General features: G+C 43.2%; 1 protein-coding gene across 5 annotated transcripts in view; it reads right to left on the reverse strand.

Moving 5' to 3' along the window:
• The window catches only part of LOC115094027 (protein FAM122A-like), a 210,949-nt gene that overhangs the window by 171,419 nt on the left and 24,249 nt on the right, over positions 1–15,281 (reverse strand). For all 5 annotated transcript variants that reach the window (XM_029606655.1, XM_029606657.1, XM_029606654.1 and 2 more), the window contains exon 3: positions 2,409–2,465. In XM_029606655.1, coding sequence (XP_029462515.1) covers positions 2,409–2,465 — 57 coding nt within the window. The remainder of the gene's footprint in view (positions 1–2,408; positions 2,466–15,281) is intronic.

Below are 15,281 nucleotides of genomic sequence, written 5' to 3' on the forward strand. Positions count from 1 at the left end.
ACTCTACTTGTCCCTTAAACCCATGCTCTACAGAAATCTTAAAGGTGTTAAGAGCAGAAATTGCTCTATTTGTCACTGCTGCGGTGAATGCATCACTTATGGAAGGGTGTTTACCAATTCAACTGAAGCAGGCATCTATGCGACCCATTTTGAAAATCCCAAAACTAGATTCTTCTGGATTAGCAAATTACTGTCCAATATCATCATTGCCATGCCTAGTGAAAAACACTGAAGGGGTAAACAAGATTTTCTAGACACAAATAAAGTGCTTGACAAATTCCAGTTTGGTTTTCACTAGGGATGTGAATCGTTTTTCGACGATTTAAAATATCGTCCGATATTTTTTAAATCGTCATTAATCGTTAAAGAGTGCGATACAATAGAAATTCCACCGATTTATCATGAAAAAATCATTAATCAGGTTAGTGCACACTAACGGGAGTTAGGACACAACCTAAAAACCCACCCCGACCCTTTAAAACCGCTCCCTTAGTCGGCGCCAGTGCTCCTACCATGTAACAGGGGCCAGCCAATGGCACGGTTACCCTGTCACATGGTAAGGGCAAAGGGCCATCGGCGCCATTTTTATTAGTGGCAGCCGACGGCCCGAGAGCGGGAGATCGCTCCCGGGGCCCACTGGACCACCAGGTAATTTTAAAACGTTTTGGGGGGGGGGGGGGGGGTCGGAAGGATGGTGGAGGCTAAGGGAGCGGTTTTAAAAGGTCGGAGTGGGTTTTTTGTTTATCGGATCGGGCGCAGCCGATAAAAAAAAAACCTGCCGGACGAAAAAAAGTGCACGATTTGAATCGGAACTGAACCGATTCCGATTCACATCTCTAGTTTTCATCCATCATATAGTATTGAGACTCTGCTGCTAGGAGAGGTTTTGATACTTGTAACAAGTATTACCTCCACCCACTCTGTCCTCAACTTGTAAATACGGGCGTGGAATACAGACTATATGCAGATAATATTCAACTATTTGTTCCCATTTCAACCACAGTGGCTGATGCATTATTGATGGTGAAAACATGTCTAACAAGCATTTGGCAATGGATGTCCAATAACAGGCAAATGCTTAAGTAGAGAAAATAGGGTTAATGGTTCTTAGTCTAGTCCCTCTTGATAGTATACCATCTGTCCTTAAATGTGGTCTATCATCACAGTTCAACTTGTTACAAATCTAAGAGTAGTCTCAGAATCCAATCTCTTATTAAATTTACAAGTGAAGACCATAGTTAGAAGTGCATTTTATAAACTTTGCTTAGCAATGAAACAAAAAACATTTCTTTGTCATAATGACATTCACACTTTTCTCTATGCCTTGGTCCTATTGGGGCTTGATTAATATAACTCCATCTATATCGGGTTACCACTATCTATCACAAAAGCTATCCAAGTTGTCTAAAACTCAGTTGCCAGAATATTGAAAGGTACCAGACTACAAGAGCATATCACCCCAGTTCTGCAATGTGCCAGTCCAGTACCGAATTAAATTCAACATCTTTTTAATTCACAAAATATTGCATGAAGATGCCCCCATTCGTCTTAGCTCACTTTTGAAGATCCATATGCTTTCCAGAGCACTAAGATCTCGTCAGTGTAATTTCCTAGATATTCACTCTCTGTGGCAAGTGTGACTAGCGGACACCCATGCCAGAACCTTTAATGTCTCAGGGCTGCAGACAAGAAGTTTGTCTTGGAATGTTTAAGAAACTACTTAAAACCTTACTTTTTAGGCAAGCATTTGGCATGAACACTTGACAGATATTTTATATTTGCCTATGATTTGCTCTTCTCATAATTATCATAATTACAGCTGTAATCTCAAGAATAAGCTTAGGCACATATCAAATAGACAAATTCACCTGAAGGTCAATATACACATTCCAGTGTTATTTATAATTGTTTCTCTGTTTGGATATTATTTGGATGTGGCTATGTCTTTTTATTTATTTAAAAGTTCTTATAGTTTGCAAAAGCCACAATAAATGTTCATTGCAGATTACAATTATACAATCATAAACTGATTTACAGACCTAAACATATGTTTACGAATTTAATATTGTACGTACCCTGCTCAAAAATGTGGATGAGCATGCTAGAATTTTTATTTATTTATTTTTTTTTTTTAAATAAATCAAATTCCCGCTTACTGACATCTGAAAGAGCATGAAAACTGAAATGCCTTTTCCTCTTATAGAAACAAACCCTCTAGACCAGGGCTGAGGTATACTTAGGAAGTCTGAACTATCACCATCCATCCTACATGTTTAGTTAATAAACAATGAACTTCGGTTTTCAGCATCAAAAGATCTGAAGAAAATCTAAATGAAACAAAAACCAGTTGGTCAGGGTTTTCTTGATTCTTGAAAGTTATCAATAGGAAAAGTGGAATGAACTTTCACCTGTTTAATTTGATGAAGTCGGCTGCTGGAGACACGAATGGGAGATAATGGCACCAACTGAAAAACCAAACAGGAAACAAGGAATTAAGACTTCAAATCAGATTCAGGGTTTTGGTCACACTGCTACCTTTACATTCTCACCCAGAAATGCTTCTTCTACTGCAGCTGTCTGTAACAGTTCAAACAGTTTATTGGTTCATATTAAAATGAGTTGTACCTATCAGGCATATTTTCTCCAGTTTCAATCCCAGTGAGTGTGGTTTTAGACTGCTTGCATGGCAAACTAGCAGCACTGCAACTGGGCTGATTCTGTAAAGTGTGCTGGGCCGTGCGCACCGTTCAACACATGTTTGGCGTCTATTACCCCTTATACTGTAAGGGATTTAGTGCCTCAAAAACACGCAGCCAAACCCCCTGAAAACTAATAGCGCTCATCACATGCAAATGCATGTTCATGAGCCTATTAGACATTCACCCGGGATTCAAAAAGTAAAATGTGCGTCCAAGGGCAGGTGTTAATTTATGATCAGCCCGGAAAAGTGTACAGAAAAACAGAAAATACTGCTTTTCTGTACACCCTCTAACTTAATATCCTAGCAATATTAAGTCAGAAGAACCAAAAATGTACAAAAAACATTTTAAAATTAAATAAAAATGTGCCGGTTGGTCTGATTAGGAGAATGGATGCTCCTAAAATTGAGCGGCGGTTTCCTGAACCTGCTGATAGCAGGTGACAGAGCCACTTCTCCTGGGCCAAGGAGGCGCTAGGGGCGCGAAATCGTCCCCAGTGCCTCCTTTTAGCGCAACCTCTCATTTAAATATAGACTCACGCACCCAACAGAGGTGGCTGGACGTGCGTCGGGAGAACGGGCACCCAGGAGAGGTTGCTGGGCGCACATTAAGCATTTCAAGAAGAATCTGAAAAGATCCAGTGCTGATGAGACAAGCAATGGTAGGGAGAAATCAATGTGACAATTCAAAGAAAAAAGAAGCAGCTCACACTGGATGCAGACCTGAACACTCTTATGCGAAGACTAAAAAAATGATCAAAGAATATTAGGGAACTTTAAGTAAACTGAACACTCTCTATAAGGGCAGTAAAGGTTTATTCTAACAGAGAAGAAGGGGCACATGCATTTTTGTGGGCTAAAACCAATGTATTAAAAAGAAACAACAGATTATGTGGCTAAACATCAATCAGCTTTGATTTTACTGTACATGGATGCACCAGGTCTACCTATGGTGTCTTGGAGAAAAGCTCTGTGTTCTTAATTTTTTCCATGCTGTTCTGTTAAATTGCTTTGTCTACTATAAGCTATATTACCTTATTTTGAGTTATTTAAATCTTTTCCTTAAAAAAATATTTTCACAGCCTTTGTTGTATGCATAAACAGATATCTTTTACTCTACCTCTTTTTCATTCTTTCAGTTGTCCATTTCCTATCCATTTTCTCTTTTCATGATTTCCATTATGCATTTTTCTTCTCCCTGTAGTACTCCTGGGGGAATTCTGCACACAAAAATTTAAAATTCTATGCACAAAATCTTAAAATTCTGCATACTTTATGTTGGTCAAAATAACACAATATACATGACAGTCTTTAAGTAACTAATTTAAAATGTAATACAGAAAAATGTTATTAAAGATGCAGAATTTTAAATATTTTGAGCAGAATTTCCCTAGAAGTTCACTGTAAGAGTATCCCTTCTACTCTCTCTTCTCCCTTGGCCAGTCTCCTTTCACTTTGACCTCGCAGGCCCCAACTCCTCCACCTGCTGCTCTCTCCCCCTTCTCCTCTTATCTCCACTCCCAGAGTTTGACCTCCTCTCTCAGTACTGCCCCTCACCTAGGCTTCCTGTCCCTTTCTATCTCTCTCTCACACAGTTCCCCCCTCATACAGGCTCCCTCTCTCTCTCGCACACACTCTCATACAGGCTCCCTCTCTCTCTTCTCTCTTGCACACACACACACACCCACACAGGCTCCTTTTCTCACTCACGCATACACCCTCCCACAGGCTACCCATGTCTCTTTCTCACATACACCTGCACACTGGCTCCCTCTCTCACACTCCCCTTACACATAAGCTCCCCCTCTATTTCTCTCTCACACACATATCCCTTCACACAGGTTCTCTCTCTCACACATACCCACACCATCACACAAGCTCACTCTCTAACAAGCAAGCACCTTCACTCCCTCACATACACACAATCTCTTTTTCATACACACCAGCTCCCAATCTCTCACATATATACACACTCCTTCACAATCTCCCTCTCTCTAGCACCCACAGCAATGCACTCTCATACGTGCTCTCTCTCACCCCCCAGGCTTGCAGTCTTACACATACATCTACACATAGCCTCACTCTCAGCAGGGTCTATATTTTTGACGCAAGTGGGACAGGCTATGCTCGTGGCACGCTGGGGCCTGCTCCATTTTTGCCAAATTCTGCACAGAAAATGGAAATTCTGCACAGGAGGGAATTTTGTGCAAATTCTGTACCCCACAGTAGCACAGAATTCCCCAGGGCTACTGTAGCCTCAAAATCTCTTCTCATTTTTCTTAAGTCTGAGATTTTTCACCATCTCCAGTAATTCTTTCCCCTGTTTGCCTCCTCTTCCTGTCTGTCCCCCTTACCTCTTCCACCTCCATTCTCTATCTTACTGAGCAGGTGCCACAAATTTCAGAGCAATGAGACATGCTTAGGGACTTCATTTTCAGCTTAAACCAATTTTCACCCATAAATTCTCTAATTTTGTGTGTCTTGAACAGCTGTGGAGGCAGTATTTTCAAACTTCCCCAAAGCCAGTGCAGGCAGAATAGTCTGCTGCATTCAAGTCCCTCCCTCCTCCCCCAAGCAGTGAAAATATGTTTCAGATTTCCTCCCAATGGCAGCCACGCTCTCCTACAGGAGCAGAAAGGCGCCCTCTAGGTTCAGTTTTGCTGACATCTCCATGCACCCGGGAAGCCTCTGCTTAGGTGAAAGCTTTCCCAGCACATGGAGATGGGGTAACACAGAACTGAGGCTGCACGGCTCCTTTCGGCTCCTATAGAAGAGCATGGCTGCCATCAGAAGAAGGGTTGGTTCTCAATCTTTTTCTGTCGGGATACATCTGATAGATAGTTCCCACATGTGTGACACACTACACATGACGGTCACAAGGCTAACCTCACCCCCACTCTGACCCTCAGTAATGGGTACAAAGTAGAACTAGAATATGCCCCGTATAACTCACCATACAAAAAAAGATATTCTGGTGTTATCTCAATAACAGCAACACAAACTCCCTCTACCACCAGGCGCAATAGCCCTACTTATAAAAAAGACAGCAGTTCACCACCAATGCATGTCCTATTGAGAAAACACAACAAATAAGGTGAGGTATTTTACAAACCTACATGCTAGTTAAATACCTCACCTCGGTCATACACACAAGATCAACCTTCACCAAGTACAGAAAGACCACAAATTACAAATATGGAGCCAGGAACTGGAATGGAAACCCAAAAAAGCCACTCTGCATGCAGTACAAAACTGGAGAAATGGAAACAGAAATATAGCACTTAACATACTCCCAAGATCTACAATAATGCACACAAACTAATCCACACAGTTACACCTACATTATGGCATGCACTCAAATGGAACAACCCTACCTATAAAAAGGCAACACTACAAATATTAAACCAGGCCCTAAACACCAATGCACCTCCAATTAGGAAAATAGAAAAAGCCAAGTTGCTATAGATTCCCACAAAGAAATAATTGTAAAACTATATTAATAAATGTTTCAAAACAGCTGATGAACAGAACAGCATCTAACAATTAAAAACTCTTAAAAATTATTTAAAATTCTCCAAACACCAATAAAATATTTCAAAACAGCAGACACATCACATAATACTTAATAATTAAAATGGCAGTCAATCAAGAAAAATGAACTTAAAAAGCCACCTTTACTTACCCTCTCCAGCAGTTCTCCTACTCCTTTCCCTTGCAGGCCACACCAGAAGCAGCAGTAGCTGCTGAAGCTGTTCTCACAGTCCTCTTCCTTAGGGACCACAACCAGTCTCTTCTCTCTCATACACACACAACGAGTCACACCCTCAGAACCAGTTTCTCTCTCTCACACACACACACACACACACACACATACCAGTCACCTCCCTGACCAGTCTTTCTCAATCAAACACATGCCCCCTCTTTCTCACACTGCCACAGCCAGCCAGAAACATGCTCCTTCTCTCTCGCACACACACACACAAGCACTTCTCCCTCCCACATACACCAAACACCCTCCCTTTCTTATTCACAACACACACACACAAGCACCCTCCCGCTCTCACATACACATTATACACACCACACACACAAGCAGCCTCCGTCTCACATACACACCACACACACAAGCAGCCTCCGTTTCACATACACACCACACATACAAGCACCCTCCGTCTTATAGACACACCACACAGACACAAAAGCACCCTTCTGATCTGAAATATACACACACACACCGGCCCCCAGTTGAACAGCTCATCTTCAGCCCCATCGGCCTGGTCTCAGGCAGTGGCCAGCAGCGCCAATCTTCGGTTTTTCAGCCCTGCCGGCCTGGTCTCCGGCGGCAGCCAGCAGCTCCGATGTTTGGCCCTGTCAGCCTGGTCTCTGGGTCTTCAGCCCTGCCGGCTGCGGGTAGCATGCAAAACACCTGCCGGTGTGTGGCGACACATCGATTGAGAATCACTGAGCTAAGCATGGCTTTCTACAGTCACCTACCCAAGCACAGATGAGCAGCAGAACCTCCCACCAGACATTTCTGGCAGAATCCCTGCTTCTCTGGCTCAGCGTAGGCTCAGAAGTACAGTGCAGAGCTACACTGCAGAAGAAGAACATGAGCATGCTGCTGAAAATGAAGGGAGGAAGAGTCTGGAGACACCACAGACCTAAGAATGAATAATGTTTTGGGGGAGAGAGATTTTGTGAGAGAGGGAAGGGGATTCTGTGATTGGTGAGAGAAAGGGGGAGATTCTTGGGAAAGGAGAGGGTTTTTTGAAAGGATTGGGGAGAGGGGGAAAGAAGAGAAACTATGAAAGAGTGAAAGGAGAGTGGGGGAAAAAGAGGGAATGCTGGGTAAAGGGATCAGTATCACCTGAAGAATCATTTAAGAGGAAATTATATAGATGGGTTGGGAGGGAATCGGATACTAGGAGGTTTCTGTCCACCAGAATAAATTCTGATATTATTGCAGAAAAATGATGAAAATTTTTTTTTACCTTATTTTCTCCTGTTTTTGTCTTTGTCAAAATAAACCCTGCTAAATTACAGAAAAAAACAAAACAAAAATGAAGGTCCATAGAAATGCTCATGCATAGTGCACAATTTATATTTGTGTACTTGCTTGGACATGCAACTTAATGAGAATTCTCATATGACCAATGCCTTTATTAGACTAGCAAATATTTCAAGATGCAAGTTTTTGAGGCTGCAAAGTCTGTTCCTCTAGCTCCCAATATGATGCATGATCTGAACCAATAGCCATGTTAAATGAGACTGAAGGACTTAAATAGGCATACCCTAAGAGGATAGACAGAGGGAGTATGCTAGACACATTCAAATACCTCAAAGGTGAAAATGCATACAAAGCAAACATTTTACAAGGAAAGAATACTCTAGAACAAGAACTCACATCAAAAGAGTAGACTCAGAAGCTGGAGGTGGTGACAAAAAAAAAAACAAACAATGGAATTCAAGAGGTATGGAATAGGAAATGAGTTCCCCTATTATACTCTTACCCGACACCCAAAGTGTGTTGGGTAAGAGTGTAGTGATAGGAGTATACTACCGTCGACCTGGACAAAATGGTCAGACAGATGATGAAATGCTAAGAGAAATTAGGGAAGCTAACCAATTTGGCAGTGCAATAATAATGGGAGATTTTAAATACCCCAGTATTGACTGGGTAAATGTAACATCAGGATTTGCTAGAGACAAAGTTCCTGGATGTAATAAATGATTGCTTCATGGAGCAATTGGTTCAGGAACCAACGAGAGAGGGAGCTATTTTAAATTTAATTCTTAGTGGAACGCAGGATTTGGTGAGAGAGGTAACGGTGGTGGGGCCACTTGGCAACAGTGATCATAACATGATCAAATTTAAACTAATAACTGGAAGGGGGACAATAAGTAAATCTGCAGCTCTAACAAAATTTTCAAAAGGGAAACTTTGATAAAATGAGGAAAATAGAAAAAAACTGAAAGGTGCAGCTGCAAAGGTTAAAAGTGTTCAACAGGCATAGACATTGTTTAAAAATACAATCCTAGACGCGCAGTCCAGATGTATTCCACGCATTAAGAAACGTGAAAGGAAGGCAAAACGATCACCGGCATTGGTTAAAAGGTGAGATGAAAGAGGCTATTTTAGCCAAAAAAAATCCTTCAAAAATTGGAAGAAGGATCCATCTGAAGAAATTAGGAAAAAGCATAAGTATTGTCAAGTTAAGTGTAAAACATTGATAAGACAGGCGAAGAGAGAATTTGAAATGAAGTTGGCCGCAGAGGCATTGGTCATAATAAAAACTTTAAAAAAATATATCCGAAGCAAGAAACTGTGAGGGAGTTGATTGGACTGTTAGATGACCGATAGTTTAAAGGGGCTCTTAGGGAAGATAAGGCCATTGCAGAAAGACTAAATGAATTCTTTGCTTCCGTGTTTACTAATGAGGATGTTGGAGAGATACCGGTTCCGGAGATGGTTTTCAAGGGTGATGAGTCAGATGAACTGAACCAAATCACTGTGAACCTGGAAGATGTAGTAGGCCATACTGACAAACTAAAAAGAGTAGCAAATCACCTAGACCGGATGGTATGCATCTTAGTGTACTGAAGGAACTAAAAAATGAAATTTCAGATCTATTAGTTAAAATTTGTAACCTATCATTAAAATCATCCATTATACCTGAAGACTGGAGGGGGGTGATCCGGGAAACTATAGACCAGTGGCGATCCGGGAAACTATAGACCAATGGCGATCCGGGGGCGATCCAGGAAACTATAGACCAGTGAGCCTGAATTCAGTGCCAGGAAAAATAGTTGAAACTATTCTAAATATCAAAATCTTAGAGCATATAGAGAGACATGGTTTAATGGAACACAGTCAACATGGATTTACCCAAGGGAAGTCTTGCCTAACAAATCTGCTTCATTTTTTTGAAGGGGTTAATAAACATGTGGATAAAGGTGAACTGGTAGATGTAGTGTATTTGGATTTTCAGAAAGAGTGTGACAAAGTTCCTCATGAGAGGCTTCTAAGAAAACTAAAAAGTCATGGGATAGGAGGAGATGTCCTTTCGTGGATTACAAACTGGTTAAAAGACAGGAATCAGAGAGTAGGATTAAATGGTCAATTTTCTCAGAGGAAAAGGGTAAACAGTGGAGTGCCTCAGGGATCTGTACTTGGACCGGTGCTTTTCAATCTAACTAGATAAATGATGCCTGACCGACGTGCCGCAAATGCGCAGTAGAGAGCAGCTCTACTGCGCATGTGCGGGCGAGCACGTCGGTCTTAGGCAGGGTAAGAAAAAAAAACCATGGCGGCGCCGGCAGCGGGCGGCGGTAGCGGCAGCGGGCGGTGGCAGTGGGTGGCAGTAGCGGCGGTGGCAGCGGGCGGCGGTGGCAGCGGGCAGCAGCGGCGGCGGTAGCGGCAGCGGGCGGTAGCGGCGGCGGCCAGTAGCGAGGGAGGGACGGACTGAGTGAGAGGGACGGAGGGAATGGGAGGGACGGAGAGAGGGAGTGGGAGGGAGTGACTTAGTGAGAGGGAGGGAGGGATTGAGTGAGGGGGAGGGACTGGGAGGGAGGGACTGAGGGAGGGAGAGGGAGAGGGAGGGAGGGACTGAGAGGGGGAGGGACTGAGGGAGAGAGAGGGAGGGAGGGACTGAGGGAGGGAGAGGGAGGGACTGAGTGAGAGGGAGGGAGGAGTGGGTGAGTGTGTGGGAGGGAGGTAGGTAGGGGGGGGGGGAAGAGTGAGGGGAGAGGGAGAATGAGGGAGAGGTGAGAGACAGGGATGTGAGTAAGTGGAAGGGGGAGGGGGAGAGGGAGAATGAGGGAGAGGTGAGAGACAGGGATGTGAGTAAGTGGAAGGGTAAGAAGTTGTGGAGCAGAGAAAAAGGGAGTGGAGGAGGGCTGAGGGGGAGGGGATGGGATTGAGAGAGGGTGGGGAGTGACTGAAGGAAGGGGAGAGAGGTGGGAGTGACTGAGGGAAGGGGAGGGAGGTGAGAGTGAGGGGAAGAAGGCAGTGGGAGACAGAGGGTGAGTAAGACTGAGTGGAGGAAAGGGGAGGAGTGAACGAGGGGAAGGGGGAGAGAGGGAGAAAAAGTGTAGAAGGGTGCTGTGTTAGAAAATGGACTGAAAACAAAATGTAATGTAGCCCGTTTTAACGGGCTTAACGGCTTGTATATTTATAAATGATCTGGAAAGGAATACGACGAGTGAGGTTATCAAATTTGCAGATGATACAAAACTATTCAGAGTAGTTAAATCACAAATGGATTGTGATACATTACAGGAGGACCTTGCAAGACTGGCAGATTGGGCATTCAAATAGCAGATGAAATTTAATGTGGACAACTGCAAGGTGTTGCATATAAGGAAAAATAACCCTTGCTGTAGTTACACGATGTTAGGTTCCATATTAGGAGCTACCACCCAGGAAAAAGATCTAGGCATCATAGTAGATAATACTTTAAAATCGTCGGCTCAGTCTGCAGCAGTCGTAAAAGCAAACAGAATGCTAGGAATTATTTGGAAGGGAATGGTTAATAAAACAGAAAATGTCATAATGCTTCTGTATCATTCCATGGTGAGACCGCACCTTGAATACTGTGAACAATTCTGGTCGCCGCATCTAAAAAAAAGATATAATTGCGATGGAGAAGGTACAGAGAAGGGCAACCAAAATGATAAAGTGGATGGAACAGCTCCCCTATGAGGAAAGGCTGAAGAGGTTAGGGCTGTTCAGCTTGGAAAAGAGACGGCTGAGGGGGGATATGATAGAGGTCTTTAAGATCACAAGAAGTCTTGAACGAGTAGATGTGAATCAGTTATTTACACTTTCAGATAATAGAAGGACTAGGGGGTATTCCATGAAGTTAGCAAGTAGCACATTTAAGGCTAATCTGAGAAAATTATTTTTCACTCAACGCACAATTAAGCTCTGGAATTTGTTGCCAGAGGATGTGGTTAGTGCAGTTAGTGTAGCTGGGTTCAAAAAAGATTTGGATAAGTTCTTGGAGGAGAAGTCCATTAACTGCTATGAATCAAGTTTACTTAGGGAATAGCCACTGCTATTAATTGCATCAGTAGCATAGGATATTCTTGGTGTTTGGGTAATTGCCAGGTTCTTGTCACCTTGTTTGGCCTCTGTTGGAAACAGGATGCTGGGCTTGATGAACCCTTGGTCTGACCCAGCATGGCAATTTCTTATTTTCTTATGATGCCAATTAAGTTTATGTCATCATTCACTGCTATACATTCTAATTCTCCCATCTTACTTCTTAGACTTCTGGCATTAGCATACAAACACTTCAAAGTATGGTTTTTGTTTGTATTTTCATTCTGCTTTTTAATTGATAGGGATAAATTGGAATCTTTTAGCTCAGCTGAGTTTTTAATTACAGGCACTTGGACTACTTTTCTTATTATTGGAACCTCACTGTTGGAATACCCTAATTCTAATGCGTCATTAGTATCCATTGAATATACCTCCCTCCAAACCATGAGCTACTGAGCGACTGTTGGCTTTCCCCTTTGTTCTTAATTGCCAGGTTCTTGTGGCCTGGTTTGGTCTCTGTTGGAAACAGGATGCTGGGCTTGATGGACCCTTGGTCTGACCCAGCATGGCAATTTCTTATGTTCAGATATAGAACAATTCCTGTCTGGCATATCCCTTCCAGTTCTATCAGATTCTCAATGCCTTTATTTAAATAAAGAGATATCTCAGCAGGAGGTACTTACAACAATCAAACAATTTAAGATTAGTAAGTCTCCAGGCCTAGATGGCTTTACTGCCCGATTCAATCAAAGTTTTGCTACAGAGCTTACAACACCCCCCCCCCCCCCCAAATGAACATGTTTAATACACTGTAAGCTGATGGTTCCTTATTGCAGAACTCGAATCAGGCTGGTATTACTATAATAGCGAAACCAGGCAGAGACCCTACAGTGTGCGGCGCGTACCGCCCTCCCTTCTCAATATTAACTTAAAATTGTTAGCCAAAATTCTAGCTAATAGGCTAAACAGCTTTATTTCCCAACTCATTTACCCAGTCCAGACTGGGTTCATCCCTGGACAGATGGCTTCAGATAATGTCTGTAAAATACTAGATTCCACCTGGTGGACTAGATTCCACCTGGTGGGCTAGACGGCAGCAACTTCCTCTTCTTTTATTGGCAATTGAAGCGGAAAAGGCCTTTGATTTAGTTCACTGGCCTTTTCTATTTAAAGTTCTTCAGAAAATAGAATTCGGTTCTTTTTTTCTTTCCTGGCTTCATAAGCTTTATGACTCTCCTAAGGCAGTCATTAAAGTGAATGGGGGTTATTCAGCAGCTTTTTCTGTGGGTCGGGGAATACATCAGGGTTGCCCATTATCTCCTCTAACTTTTGCCCTGTTTATAGAAACTCTTGCTCAGTGTGTTCGGGATAACCCTCGGATCAGTGGTATTAAGGTAGGGCAGGGGTCAGGAACCTGTGGCTCTTTTGATGGCTGCATCTGGCTCGCAGACAAATCTTTAATAAAAAAGTAAAAATCTAACAAAACCCCCCACCCTCCTGACGCCCCCCAAGACCTCCAAAATTAATTTACTACAACCCGCACCCTCCTGACCCCCCCAAGACCTGCCAAAAGTCCCTGGTGGTCCAGCAGGGGGTCCAGGAGTGGTCGGGAGCGATCTCCTGGACTTGGGCTGTCGGCTACCAGTAGTCAAAATGGCGCCGACGGCCCTTTGCCCTCACTATGTCACTGGGGTCGACCAATGGCGGCGGTAGCCCCTGTAACATAGTAAGGGCAGAGGGCCGTCGGCTGCCAGTAATCAAAATGGCGTCAACAGCCCTTTGCCCTTACTATGTCACAGGGGCTACCGCCACCATTAGTCGACCCCAGTGACATAGTGAGGGCAAAGGACCGTCGGCACCATTTTGACTACTGGCAGCCGACAGCCCAAATCCAGGAGATCGCTCCCGGACTGCTCCTGGACCCCCGCTGGACCACCAGGGACTTTTGGCAGGTCTGGGGGGGGGTCAGGAGGGTGGGGGTTGTAGTAAATTAATTTTGGAGGTCTTGGGGGGCGTCAGGAGGGTGGGGGGGGGTTGTTAGATTTTTACTTTTTTATTAAAGATTTGTCTGCGAGCCCTGGACCCCCACTGGACCGCCAGGGACTTTTGGCAGGTCTTGGGGGGTTCAGAAGGGTGGGGGGTTGTAGTTAGTATGGCTCTCACGGAATTACATTTTAAAATATGTAGCATTCATGGCTCTCTCAGCCAAAAAGGTTCCCGACCCCTGAGGTAGGGGAATACTCTTCCAAGTTATCTATGTTTGCCAACGATGTGTTATTTAACATTACATAACCCGCAGTCTCCCTTCATGAGTTGGTTACAGTGATCGCCCAATTTAGTGTTGTGTCGGGGTTCTCTATAAATTGGGACAAGCCTGAGATCTTGAACATATCAATCCCTGATTCCCATGTTAAGAGCCTGCGGCAGGCTTTCCCTTTCAAATGGGCCAGTGATAAAATGAAGTATCTTGGTATATAATATTGGGGTTACTAAAGATTTATACCAGTTGAATTTTTTCCCTTTGGTAGCTCGTTTACACAGAGATCTCGAGGAATAGGATCGCTACCATATATCTTGGTTGGGGCAGATAGCGATATTAAAAATGATGTGTTACCCAGATTTAGTTATCTTTTCCAAACCCTACCACTTGATATCCCTGTTCCTGTGCTGAAGCGCTGGCAGAGGAGGATAATGAAGTTTATTTGGAAAGGGAAACATCCCAGATTGGCCCAGAGGATCTTGTTCCAATCTAAACAGCAAGGAGGACTTGGGGTTTAGATTGCTACCCACTTAAGACCTATTATTGATTGACATAAAGTGGAGGTCAGTAACCTTGGGTGTTGTTGGAGCAGGCAATAACAGGGCAGATGCCACTTTCTGCTTTGCCATGGCAACCCAGAAAAACTTGGCCCCCTATTGCAGCCCTTCGTGAGTCATTACTTAATATGCTACATACTTGGGAGAGATGGAAAACCCTTTTAATTGGTCCGAAGACTCTATTAATACCTTTCTTTTCTACAACAGACTATTTTTATCTGGGACTGCACATGTGGCTTTTTCACTTTGGGTAAAGCATGGTATTTATAAATGTGAACAGATATGGGATCCCAGCAGAGTAATGGAGTTTAAAGTCCTACAAGATAAATATCACTTACCAGGATCCTGAGTTATTTTGTTATATTCAGTTGTGCCAATTTTTGCTATCTTCTGGCCTGAAGAGGGATTTAACACGAGGTACCACTTTATTTGAATCTATATGTAGACTCGCAGATAAAACGCAGAAACCAATGAACAAAATTTATAAGTTGCTAATCAAGATTTGAAACAGAAACCCTCATTTATTAGGGCCTGGGAAAAAGATCTGGAGGGAGAGCAGGAGGAAGACTTTTGGCCAGAAATTTTTTTGTTTTGCTAGCTAAGATTTAATCTCTGCCTCTTTGGTCAAAAATGGATACAAACTACTTTAATCGCTGGTATTTTACTCCTTCCCAGCTTTGTAGGATCTACCCCAAGACCTCAGATAGATGCACGAAGGGCTGT

The sequence above is a fragment of the Rhinatrema bivittatum genome, chromosome 6, assembly GCF_901001135.1.
Source record: "Rhinatrema bivittatum chromosome 6, aRhiBiv1.1, whole genome shotgun sequence".
Classification (NCBI taxonomy): Eukaryota; Metazoa; Chordata; class Amphibia; order Gymnophiona; family Rhinatrematidae; genus Rhinatrema; species Rhinatrema bivittatum.